This window comes from Glycine max, chromosome 19 (genome assembly GCF_000004515.6).
Source record: "Glycine max cultivar Williams 82 chromosome 19, Glycine_max_v4.0, whole genome shotgun sequence".
In the NCBI taxonomy this organism is placed as follows: Eukaryota; Viridiplantae; Streptophyta; class Magnoliopsida; order Fabales; family Fabaceae; genus Glycine; species Glycine max.
The window spans coordinates 40,106,616-40,120,268 of record NC_038255.2 but is presented as its reverse complement, the minus strand read 5'-3'; the positions used below and the strand labels follow the sequence as shown (position 1 = coordinate 40,120,268).

At 32.4% G+C, this 13,653-nt stretch overlaps 1 protein-coding gene across 1 annotated transcript; it reads right to left on the bottom strand.

Annotated features, from left to right (window-relative positions):
• Nucleotides 1-6,038: 6,038 nt before the first annotated feature.
• On the bottom strand, nt 6,039-13,350 carry LOC100779181 (disease resistance protein RGA2). Its single transcript, XM_014771671.3, is given in 2 exon segments — nt 6,039-8,620; nt 13,227-13,350. Coding segments are annotated over 2 exon segments (2,391 nt in total). The 3' UTR covers nt 6,039-6,353.
• Nucleotides 13,351-13,653: the final 303 nt, after the last annotated feature.

The window sequence follows — 13,653 nt, the reverse complement described above, 5'->3', positions numbered from 1 at the left end:
CATTTCTGTTTAACAACAAACATGTCACGCTTGTTGCTTCAATTTTCTTACTATTCTTGGGCCTAAATTAGTTAGTGCTTTTAATTGAACTCTATCAATTATCCATTAGTACATACGCAAATTTCTAAATAGACCAACAAATTTTCACAAAATACCTCAAATATATTCTAAACATATTTTCATGTCCAAAATATTATTTCATAAATCTCTGGATTATTCGCTGATAGTTTCATAATTCTCTTTTCTAAATTTAATTTATTATATTTTTTTAATTAAATTTCTATCTAGATGTTAACAGAAATTATTTTTACACTTTAGATATTTTTTAAAATTTTATTTTGAACTTCAATTTTATTTTCCCTTAAGTTTTAAAAAACAATAAAAATAAATATATCACAAGAACTAAAACAGAATAACAAATACCCAAATCTAAAAATAGGAATTTTACTAGAATCATTTTGAAAATTAAAAATATATTATAAGAACAAAAAATATATATTTAATCCTATTATTGTAGGGATTAAAACGAAAAAATATATTAAAATAAATTAAATAACAAAGACAGTAACCAAAAAGATAATTTTACAAGGATCTTTTGAAAAAAATATTGTATAAGGACTAAAACAAAAAAAATATTATAGAGAACAAATTATATTATAGGTTTATTTTTTATAATGTTTAGTATACATATTATCATACGGTAAAAAAATTATATATCTCGTCATTTGTTCAATAATTAATTTCTCAAAAGAAATAAAAATAAGATTAAAATTAATTAATCTAATCCAAAAATTGTATCAGATGGAATCAGATTTAAATTTTAAACCAATTTGATCAGATGTATCTTGTATATATAGTTGTTACTTTTTTATTTAGGCACTCTGGAGTTGTCATGAACAATATTTTGTTTTCAATGGGGTCTTGGCTTAAGGATTTTCCGATCTGTGAATTCTCTTTTGTGCAGTGGAATTCAAATCCAACTGCATGTTTGAAAAAAAAATTGAGTCGATGGTTGTAATGTTTTGTGACACTCGGGATCGGGATTAACAGAAATGCGTTCTGTTTCTTGCTTCATAGAAGTGTGTTATCTGGAAGAGTGGGGAGAGCATATTGGGAACAATTGATGGGTTGATAATCTTTTATTTCTTCTGGGATTGCTATCTTGGTACCTTGTATCCTCTCTTTTACTGTCTAATTATTTCTATTATATATAGCAATTAGCCTTTTCCAAATAAAACTTTTAGGCATTCTGAACTCATATTTTGTATAGTTTTATATTTTCAGCAAATTTTAGTTTTATTATATCTGTGTAGTGAATTCATTTGCTGCTCATATTTGATTCACTTAATTAATTGGTTCTCTAATTACAGTACTCATTAATCCGCTATTCACAACTAGTCAACTAGCTCATACAACATTGCACATAGGCTAGTTAAAGATGAGAACAACCTCAAAATAGCACAACTGCACTATTTTCCTCACAAGACCTAATTAGGAATCTCTTCGAGATCAATTCAAGTTGATCATTTATTCTTTACGCTTTTATTTTCTCAATATCTACGTCCTGCTGTGCTACGTTTTTTTTTATAAGCAATCTCTTGCCTAAAGTAAAAAGAAAGTTTGGAATTATATAAAAATGCAAAATTTTCTTTTCTCATGTTCTTTGTTGAACTTAAGAAGGAAAACTTACACAAGAATTAAGAAGATGAAGAATAAACGTAACTCCGGATAGACTCTATTAACCCTTCACTACACGGTGTCATCTCAATTCAATTGCACATTTGTCAAATTTTTATTAACTTCAGCAAGCCATCTTAGGCAACGTCTTCTTGTTATCTAATATCCAAGCATAATAATAAGTCAAGACTTAGTAGTTAGTACCTATGAAGCACCAACACCGACACGGACACTGAACACGACACGGACACGGACACGTGAACACCTGTAATGTCCAAAATATAGAACGTTGTACGGGTGTCGTGTCGATGTCGAACACTGACACGGACGTGTGTCGGACACCGGACACGACAAGGGACTGGAGTGTCCGTGCTTCATAGGTTAGTACCATGCATATCATATATGCAAATGGAGTCAAACTCATTGGCAAGACAACATGAATTTTCTCTATATGTAAAAATCAAGTACATCAATAAGTCCCTTAATCTTGCATGATGAATGAGTCCCTTCATGTTGCTAAGCTAGTTTCCTGCTAGTGACAGTATCGTAAGGGTTTTCTTCCGAGATTTTGTTTCTTGGTTTTGACTTAGGGATCTACCTGCATTGAGGGAAGGTTAGTTAGGAGTCTTAATCATGAGAGACAAGGTACGATGTGGAACAATGGCACAAAGTGGAGTTTACGAAAGAGGAGGAGGTTTAGATTGAAGCTTCTATAGAGAGTGGTGAGAAGGTAGGAAGTGAAAGAAATTACACTTTGCTAGTAGGGAAGATTCTAACATAGGGATCTTTCAACAACAAGACTTTTATGGCAACAATAGCACAAATTTGAAAGGTGCATGAGGGTGTAGAAATCAAAGAAGTAGGAAGGAACCTTTACACCTCCAGGTTCCTTAATGAAAAGGATTGAGCGCAAGTTGAAGAAGGAGGGTCATGGTGCTTCGATAGAAGATTGGTGGTTCTCAATTCGATGAATATAAAAGAAAATCATGGGAAGGTCAATCTTAATCATTGCCCATTTTGAATTAGGATTTATGATTTTCGGACGGGTTTCAGAACAAAGGAGATGGCAAAATGAGTTGGCAAATCGATGGGAAATTTTATCAAATGGGATAAGTGCAATGAAAATGCTATGGGGAATTCTTGAAATAGAATAGGAATTTTACAAGAATCATTTTGAAAAAATAAAAATTTAAAGGCCAAACAAGGAAAAAAAAAGTATATTATAGAAACAAAAAATTATATTTAATCCTATTATTGTAGGGATTAAAAAAATATTGAAATAACTCAAATAAGATAAATAACAAAGACAATTACGAAAAAGATAATTTCACAAAGGATCTTTTGAAAAAAAAAATATGAGAATTAAAAAAGTAATATATTATAGAGAACAAATTGTATTATAGGTCTAATTTTTTATAATGTTTAGTATACATATTCCTTTACGGTAAAAAAAAATTATATAACTCGTCATTTACCAAATGAGGATGTTCTTCCTCTCTGCTTTCTTTAAATGCCCATTGGACAAAAAGAGACAGTGAATTCTCCCAAAGATAGGCCTTGTAACTTGTGAGAGGTAACTGTGCCCCACTTGGAAGCAATGGAATCAATAGTGTACAGAAAAAACAACGTACTTTCCAATAAATTAATATGCCTAAACTTATAATGAAAGACTCTTTTAAGGTATTACTTTCTGCTTTATGTCTTTTGAACTTTACAAATTTAAATGGGCGTGTCTATTAGAAGAGTTTTTTTAAATAAAATAAAAAAATATTTTAACCGAATAAACTTTTAAAAAAGACTATCCATGTAAATAACACAAAAAGTATTACCCCAATTTATTATACGAATTCCACTAACTATATAGAACTAGGGGTGGGAATAGGTCAAGTTGGCCTACAAGAACCTATGACCTGGCCTACATAAACTCTGCCTTGAATTTATCTATTTAATTAAAAGGTTAGGCTCAAGTTTTTTTAAAAGTCTATTAAATTAAATAGATCAGGTTTAGGCTTGTTAAAAAGTCTTATAAGCCTGATAGGCCGACCTATATATATGTATATATATTTATATTATTTTTTGGTATCAATTTATACTTATATTATTTTTTGGGTACAATCTGCTCCATAACTTCCATTTCTATAATTAAGTAAGACTTTAATTATAAATTAGGGGTGTGAGTCATGTGCCCCTTTATATTACTCTTTATTTTTTTTGGCTTTCCTGTTCTGGTTAACGTTTCCTTCTCCATTAACTTTCCTATTACGTTTTTACCCCAAAGCAAACAAATATAAAAAGGCTTTTAAAAAGGCTATCAGGGGCCAAGCTCGGGCCTCAAAAATTCATCGTAGGTTAAGCTCAGGCCTCACCCTTATATAGAACAAGACTCTGAAGTTCCGGCAAAATACCAAAAGGGGTCCTTTTTAGAATTTTTTTACCAAGAGAAGAGAAGAGAAACCGGGGTGGGGACAGCTCGTGGGGTGGGGCTGAGGGAAGGGAAGAGAGGCTGGGGCAGCAGCGCCAGTCAACACACCTGCCAGCTGGGCATGACCTAGGACGCCTGCATGCAGGGCACGACACGTGGCGGCCAACCGCAGACGCATCCAATCGCGACCCTGCCACGTGTCGCCAATCCGCGAAAAGCGCCTGATACAATAACACTACCTGCAAATAAAAAAACAGACTCCCAAAGTAAATAAGTTCAAAACAGACCCATTTTAAAAAATTTCTAAAAATGACCCCTTTTTGTCGTAAAGTTCCTATTTTGTAAAAGTCGTGATCCAAACACACATCAGATCTTGTCGAAGAAGAGTCGGGAATTTGAATTGGTTGGCAATACATTTAAAGATCATATTACGGAAAATTAGAAGGATAAAAAAATTAAATCTTTAAAATATTATAATCAAAATTAAAATAAATTATAGACTAAATATATCTAAATAATTTCACAAGGTGAGTGGGGGTGTAGAAATCAATGAAGTAGGAAGGAACCTTTACACCTTCAGGTTCCCAAATGAAAAGCATCGAGCACAGGTTGAAGAAGGAGGGTCATGGTGCTTTGATAGAAGATTGGTGGTTCTCAATTCAATGAATATAGAAGAAAAACCTGGGGAGGTCAATCTTAATCATTGTCCATTTTAGATTAGGGTTTATGATCTTCTGGTGGGTTTCAAAATAAAGGAGATGACAGAGCGAATTGACAAATCAATGGGGAATTTTATCAAATGGGATAAGTGCAATGAAAGTGTTATGGGAAAATCTTTCAAAATAAGAGTAGGAGTGGATATAACTCGGCCACTAAAGAGGGGAATTACTCTAAAACTAGGAGAAAAGATGATAAAGAAGATTTTGTTCAAATATGAGAGATTAGGAAGTCTTTGTTTCTTGTGCAAATGCTTGGATCTTTTGATGAAGGAGTGACTGTAAGGAAGAAGATACGAATGAAATTGATCTAGATGATTTACCCTATGGGACAGGGATGAAAGCATCTCCCATGAGAGCAAACAAGGTAACTGGAATGAGGAATGAGGTAAAGATTGGGAGCTTTGGAAGGAGGTTATTGAAAAGACACAAGGAGCACTCAAATTCGGTTAAAGGGAAAGGGACAGAGCTGAGAATATCAGAAAAAGGAAAAGTAACTCTGCCAGTGTTTTAGAAGTGTAGGTGCTGGAAGGATGTCACTTGGACAAGGGCTCGATTACTAGCAAAGAAAAGCAGACAAAACAGGCCCTACCACTGATGAAGGTCATAATACCTAAAACTCTGTCTAAGTGTGATTACTAATGTAAGAGACTGCGTTGATAAGGAAAAAAGAGAATGAAAAAACTACTAAAAATATAATAGGCCTTGTGATAGAAAGGAAAATGAAGATAACACAAAAGCCTTAGAATTAAAGGAAATAAACAGTATGAATAATAATGGTGGTAGGAAATGGAAGAGAAGGGCTCGGTAGAAAGGAGAGGAGGGAAAAAATACTATTATTTTTCACAATTTAATAATATTTGAAAAGTAACTATCAAAATTAATTTTGAAGGTAAAATTACCAAAATGGATATTAATTGTTTGTGGGTGTCTTTTGCATTATAATTTACCAAAATGGCAGTGTGTAATATCCCAATTGCCTCGCTGATTACAGGGTTAGCTAGTTAGTTACCAAATTGTTTTGTTTTTATTTTATTAAGCACTGTTTTTATTGTACGGGCAAAGAACCAACATTATAAACAAAGAAATAACATTTAGTCCTAACCAAGCAATATAATAACACTGATATTATGAACCAACAGCACCAAATAAAATGTTAACAAAATAACCTTATAAAATGCTACAACAACACCAAATATAGCCGTTCCCCAGCAAAATAACAGTATAAGAATAATAAGCAAAATCCAAAATACGCGGTGGAAAAAAACACACACGCATGCATTGACTTGATGGACAATGGAACAGAGTGAAGGACTAAAACGAAAAATCCAACATTGAAATCTGAGAATTGATTCTCCCATGACGCAGAAGCAGCTCCAGGGTAACTTCACCCAAAATCGATTTTCAATACGTCAATCACGTCCAACAGAATAAATCAAACATCATGGTCTCCCCTTTTCTCACGTTTGACCATTCCTGATCCACGTCCAGGGGTTGCCAAAGGAGCTTCAACGCTTATATGTGTCAGCAAATCATTCCTATTTGTCTTTTTTTTCCTCCAGCTTTTCTGGTTCTTCAATGAAGACTTCTTTGATATGTGATATTTTGGACCAAAACTCACCGACATGGGGCTGGCATTTTCTACATAGTTCAGGACAACCGACAATTCTCAACCATTCAAGTGCGGTTAGGTGATGGATGTTATCCGGGAGAGATGTAAGCTTTGGACAATCTGATATAATAAGTACTTTCAGATTAGTCATAGTTGACAGCCACTCCGGAAGCATTCCAAGATTGTCACAATTCATAATAAACAAGGACTGTAAGGAGTTGGCAGTTTCTTGAAGCCATTGAGGCAAGGCCACCAGCTGTGGTAAACGTGAAAATCCAACAAGTTTTAACTTCAACTTGGGGTTTTGTTCTTCATGGTCGTCCTTCCACAGATCTAAGTCCAGATTAACACAATCTTTAACAATCAGAGTTTCTAATTCAGGAAAATTTGTAACTGCCAGTGGCAAAGACTTCAGACTATGACAGTCAGCAACATACAATGTTTTAAGAGCAGGGAACTTCACCCCTCCAAAGATAGACTCCATATTATGGCTTGATCCAATAGACAGCTGTGCAAGCGAGATCAAGTTGGCAATCTCACTGTAAGGCAAAACAGGTTGCTTTGTACTTATATACAAATGCCGAAGACTAATCAATTTTCTTAATCCTTTGGGCAATGCTTCCAGCTCCTCGCATCCCAAAACATTCAACAATTGCAAATTTTGGAGCTTTCAAATAGAATTGGGGAGTCTCTTGATGTTGCGATTATTCAGAATGCTGAAATATCTCAAGTGTTTCAACTTATCAATGGAACATGGCAAAGTCTTGCATGTCGAATCCCTTAAATCCAAAATTCGCAATAATTTGAACTTTGACACACAAGTATTTAGCAAAGCTTCAACGTTGGCTCCTTGTGCACCATTTGAAAACATTATGGTTCTCACAGCTACCGATTTTGAGGTGAATGAATTTCCAAGAAAATTGTATTCAGCAAAAGATAGATGCCGAATATTCTCAGGAATATTTTGAATGTGGGAGTTTAGGACAAGACACTCATCTTCTGCAACAAACAGCGCAAGATCATGCACCAAATCATGAATTTTAAATTGACAAATAGTGCCACCATCAATAAAATCTTGAAGGAAAGATCTTGACAGTAATTCATCCAGATACTGTTTGACAACATCTTCCGGTGTCTCATTCTTTCTGGGTGGTGCAAGGACACCAAGTGCCTCCCAAAGCCTAGTTACCTCAACACTACTAAATTCATAATCCTTTGGGTAAATTGAAAATAATGCAAAACATTGCCTCAAATAGGAAGGCAAGAAATCATAACTTAATTTAAGTGCAGGTAAAATGTCATCTTTTTTTTGTGGCAAATTCCAAATTTCATTGTCTCTCACATATTCCCATTCATTTGCCTCAAACTTTGAAAATAGTAAACTCCCCAATGTTCTCACAGCCAATGGAACCCCTCTGCATTTTTTCACAATTTCTTTCCCGATATTTACCAAATGAGGATGTTTTTCCTCTTTGCCTTCTTTAAATGCCCATTTGACAAAAAGAGACAATGAATTCTCGGGAGAAAGGCTTCGTAACTTGTAAGAGGTAACAGTCCCCATCATGGAAGCAATGGAATCAATACGTGTAGTCACTAGAATTTTACTTCCTGCAGCACCCCCTACCTTTATTAAATTCCTCAGCTCAACCCATTTAACACGGTCATCATTCCATACGTCATCCAAGACAAGTAAGAATTTTTGACCGGCAAGTATGTTTCTCAGTTGATTTTGTAATAGCTCCAGATCGACCATGTTTAAATTCTGTTGGGGAAGAGGAGCATCAGCAACATTAGCAGAATTGATGATTTTAATAATGAGTTGGTTAATGTCAAAGTCATCAGAAACACACACCCACATCTTTAATGTGAAACACTTATCTATCCTCTTATCATTAAACACAAACTTTGCAAGCGTAGTTTTTCCCAAGCCTCCAATTCCCACAATGGGGTTAACAGAGAGACTTTTGTCATCATCATTGGGATTCTGCGGCATCAAAAGCTCTATGATCTTTTCTTTATCATGTTCCCTTCCGATCACATCTGAGTCACTCACACGGGAGTGTGTCATGCGACTCGTGTCTCTCCTATGAACAACTCGTGTGTCAACATCAATTATTCGGAGACCAAACTTTTTAATGAGAGTCTTTTTAAGGTCTCGGAGATGGTCGTACAAACCCACCACCCGAGAAGCTTCTTGGAAAGCATGAGAAGCAAGTTTGTTATGAGAGACTCAGCAATGCTGAAGAGAAATAATTGAGCCATGGTTTGTGTTATCAGGAATTCCAACACCAGAGATCGGAAGGAAACATACAAGCCGTCACTCGTCAACTCTAGTATTTGTCGCCAAAAAGATAGTAAGGATTAATACGAAAAAAATATATTAAAATAACTAAAATAAATTAACTAACAAAGACAGTCACCAAAAAGATAATTTTACAAGGATGTTTTGAAAAAAAATTATAAACATTAAAACAAAATAATAATACATTTTAGAGAACAAATTGTTTTATTGGTCTATTTTTTATAATGTTTAATACATATATTACCATAATTGATTTTTCAAGTTTTTCCATCTATTCTACTAGAGTTTTCAAACATTTGAAATAAGGAGAAGAGATTCAAACTCTATTATCCTATCTTGTGCAAGGGAAATTTCTTTTACCATAGACATTATTTCACAAATTCCGATGGTACGGATGTGAGAAAATGCTTTCTAAACCTAGTGTGAGTCTGGAATCATAGTTTTATTTGGATAGGTTTGGGTGTATGAGAAAAAAACAGAGTTATATACAAAGGAATTTTGTCTCACCACAGACATTATTTCAAAAGTCTCCGCGATGGGTATGTGAGAAAATAAGTTTTGAATCTGGTGTTCAAATTTCACGATAATCTGACTGTTAACGAGTTTGAAATCATCGTTTTAGTGAGACAAATTCGAGTATATGCCAAAAAAGATGATTTTGAGAGAGGAACAAAAGAAAACGAAATTGAGAGAAAAAGAAACTGTAAAAACGTATTGTCAATTCGAAAACTAATATAATATGTCTCTATTAGTTGTAACTAGAGTATTCAGAGCTGATCATTTACTTTATATTTTTTATTTTATCATTTTATGAAGAAATTTTTTTTATTTTACTCCATATCAAATGAATAAATAAAACATTTTTTTTCTAAGAACATATATTTATTTTATTTACCTCAAAATTATTATTTTAATTAATAAAATTATTTCTCTTTATTTATTTAATTACAAAAATCCCATTATTTTCCTAAAACTCTTTTTATTTTTAAATAAAATCTTTTTTAATTTATTTTATGAAAAAATGGATGTTACAAACGTTAACTTTCATCCGTCACCGTTAATAAACTAATCAAGATTCGAAAAAGTGAAATATATGATATATTTATCTTTTGTTTATAATAAGTTATGACTAATTATTATAATTTGAAAAAAATTGTAATGATTGGTACAATGTTTATTTTGAATAATTTATATTGTGACATATAAATTATAATTGACAATCAATATTATCATTATTATTATGTTTGTTTAAATTATTTTTGTTAATATATTTTTTTAAGTGATTATTGTAATGTTATGTTTGTAACGATAAAAGAATGACAAAATTTACTCTAAAATTATATTTTACCCTTAAATGAAACAAAAGTTTGTATTTAACAAATTAGTTCAATAGAAACATACTGATGTTTAGGTCCAATAAAAAATTATTGACATTTTCATCCAATAATGATAACTTATTGACATTTTGCTCCAATGAAACGTATTGACATTTAGGTCCAAAACAAATTGATGATATTTTCATCTAATAAAAAATATTGACATTTTTCGTCCAACAAAAAATAAGTACATTTACGTTGAAAAATGTTATCTTAGTGACATTTTCATTCAATTTAATCAAGATGATTATGTTGACAATCATTTTAATGACAAATTCATTCCTTTATGTCATGTAGGCTAGTTTATTAACGGTAACAAATGAATGTTAATAGTCGGATATATTTGTCTCACTTTTAATACTTTCGGAGACTAAATTTTATATTTTCATCAGGGATATATTTATCATCAAATTATACATTCAAAGACAAAATAACTATTTGTCCTGGAAAATAACACCAACAAATTCTTCATGATAATGAGGTATACAATTAGTCCTATGTTTCAGCAAGTGACTGTTGCCTTTGCTATAATCCGGGGACAAAAACCAAAATTTCTACCAAATGTTTTCCAAAGTTGATTATGCATATCAAATAAATGAAAGAAAAAGCAATCACAAATAAAATTAAAAAAATCAAATATTGTTGTATTGCCACACTATCAAGAAAATTCTCAATTGAAACGCCTTTTCCTATAATCTCAAATTTATTTTCAGTTTTCCACAAAAGAAAAGGTGGAAGATAAAAGAAATATAATAAAAAAAATTAAGTGAACCATCAAGAACAACAATCTCCATTATCGAAAACACACACCAAAAGGAATGAATAAATAAATAAATAGAATAAGGGGCTTCAACGCATATCTGTGTTATTAAATCATTCCTCCTGATTTTCAATGAAGACACCTTCTATATGTGATATTTTGGACCAAAGCTCTCCGACACGTGGCTGACATTTTTTGCATAATTCAGGGCAACCTCCGATTTGCTAATATTCAAGTGTTGTGAGGTGATGAATGTTATCTGGGAGAGATATATGCTTCGGACAATCTGATGTAATAAGTACTTTCAGATTAGTTAAAGTCTTGCATGTCGAATCACTTGAATCCAAAACTTGCAATAATATGACCTTTGACACACAAGTATTTAGCAAAGCTTTGACGTTGGATTCTTCTGAAAATATTTTAACATTTTTTATTTTTTTTTCTTTAATTCAACATAAATCTAACTTTTTGTTGAACGTGAACTCACATTGTTGATACAGATGTGTTGACAACATTCCTTCCTTCCTTCTCCTTCTTAGTTCAATTATTTTTTGGTGTGTATTGTGTGGTTTGATTGTTACGTTTTTGTTGGACATATTCTCTGCAATGTCTATTGATTGAATATGATCATTTGTTTCAAATTTTAATGTTTTCTCCTATTAATTTGTTATTTAGTATTTAACAAAGATGTTAGGATAATTTTTTTACTTATATATTTCAATTGATGTTTGTTAACGACATTAACAGAAGGTGAGATAAAAGTAATGCAAAAAAGGGAGGATATCAGGTGTAATTTGAGAAAAAAAAAATACAGTGAATGCGAATATAACAAAGATGTTAGAACAATTTTGTCTACTCACATATTTTAATTGATGTTGGTTAACGATATTAACAGAAGAGGGATAAAAGTAATGTAAATAAAGAGAAGGATAAACGGTGCAATTTGAGAAAAAATAGGAAATGCGAGTGTAATTTAATCTATATGCAAATGGAGTCAGATTCATTGGCAAGACAACATGAATTTTCTCTATATGTAAAAATCAAGTATATCAATAAGCCCCTTCATCTTGCATGATGAATGAGTCCTTTCATCTTGCTATGCTAGTTTCCTGCTAGTGACATTATCATAAGGGTTTTCTTTCGAGATTTTGTTTCTTGGTATTGATTTAGGGATCTACCTGCATTGAGGGATGGTTAGTTAGGAGCGAGTCTCGATCGTGAGAGACAGGGTACGATGTGGAACAATGGCGCAAAGTGAAGTTTACGAAAGAGGAGGAGGTTTAGATTGAAGCTTCGATGGAGAGTGGTGAGAAGGTAGGAAGCGAAAGAAATTAGGCTTTGCTAGTAGGGAAGATTCTAACTCGGGGGATCTTTCAACAACGAGGCTTTCATGGCAACAGTAGCGCAATTTTGGAAGGTGCATGGGGCGTAGAAATCAAAGGAGGAAGGAACCTTTACACCTTTAGGTTCCTACATGAAAACGATTGAGCACAGGTTGAAGGAGGGTCATGGTGCTTCGATAGAAGATTGGTGGTTCTCAATTCAATGAATATAGAAGAAAATCCTGGGAAGGTCAATCTTAATCATTGTCCATTTTGGATTAGGGTTTATGATTTTCCAGCGGGTTTCAGAACAAAAGATATGGCAGAACGAGTTGGAAAATCGATGGGAAATTTTATCAAATGGGATAAGTGCAATAAAAATGCTATGGGGAAGTCTTAAAATAGAACAGGAATCTTAGAAGAATCATTTTGAAAATTAAAAATTTAAAGGCCAAACAAGAAAAACAGTAAGGATAAAAATTAGATTTAATTCTATTATAGGAACTAAAACAAAAAAAAATATTAAAATAACTAAAATAAAATAAATAACAAAGACAATAACCAAAATGATAATTTTACAAGGATCTTTTGAAAAATATTTTATAAGGATTAAAAAAATAATATATTATAGAGAATAAATTGTATTATAGGTCTATTTTTTTATAATGTTTAGTATACATATTCCTTTACGGTAAAAAAAAATCATATATCTCGTCATTTATCAAACGAGGATGTTCTTCCTCGCTCTCTTCTTTCTTTAAATGCCCATTTGACAAAATGAGACAATGAATTCCCCCAAGATAGGCCTTGTAACTTGTGAGAGGTAAATGTGCCCCTCTTGGAAGCAATAAAATCAATAATGTAGAAAAAAACGTATTACCCCAATTTAATATACGAATTCCACTGACTGTACAGAGCAAGACTGTGAAGTTCCTATTTTGTAAAAGTCATGATCCATTTTGCATGACACACATTTTAATTAAATGCAACATTAATTTTGCCGATAAAAAAAAATGTCTCATTAAATCTTAATGCATACCTCCCATTAAATTCTCGTAGCCATCCACCAGCAATTCATGACCACCGCCTTCCAAACACACATCAGATCTTGTCCAGATCGACGAAGAAGAGCCAGGAATATTTGAATTGATTGTCAAGTACATTTAAAGATCATATTACTGAAAATTAGAAGGATAAAAAAATTAAATCCTTAAAATATTATAATCAAAATTAAAATAAATTATACACTAAATATATTTAAATAATTAATTATTAACAATTTACTATATCATTTAAGATAAAATTATAATTTTAATCTCAAATTTATTTTCAGTTTTCGTTAGAAAAAAAGTGGAAGATAAAAAGAATATAATCGAAGAGGCATGCATCAAACAAACCATTCAATTAGCACAATTTGATGTGAAATGATATGCTCACGAAGAATTCGAAACATATTAAGAGAATTA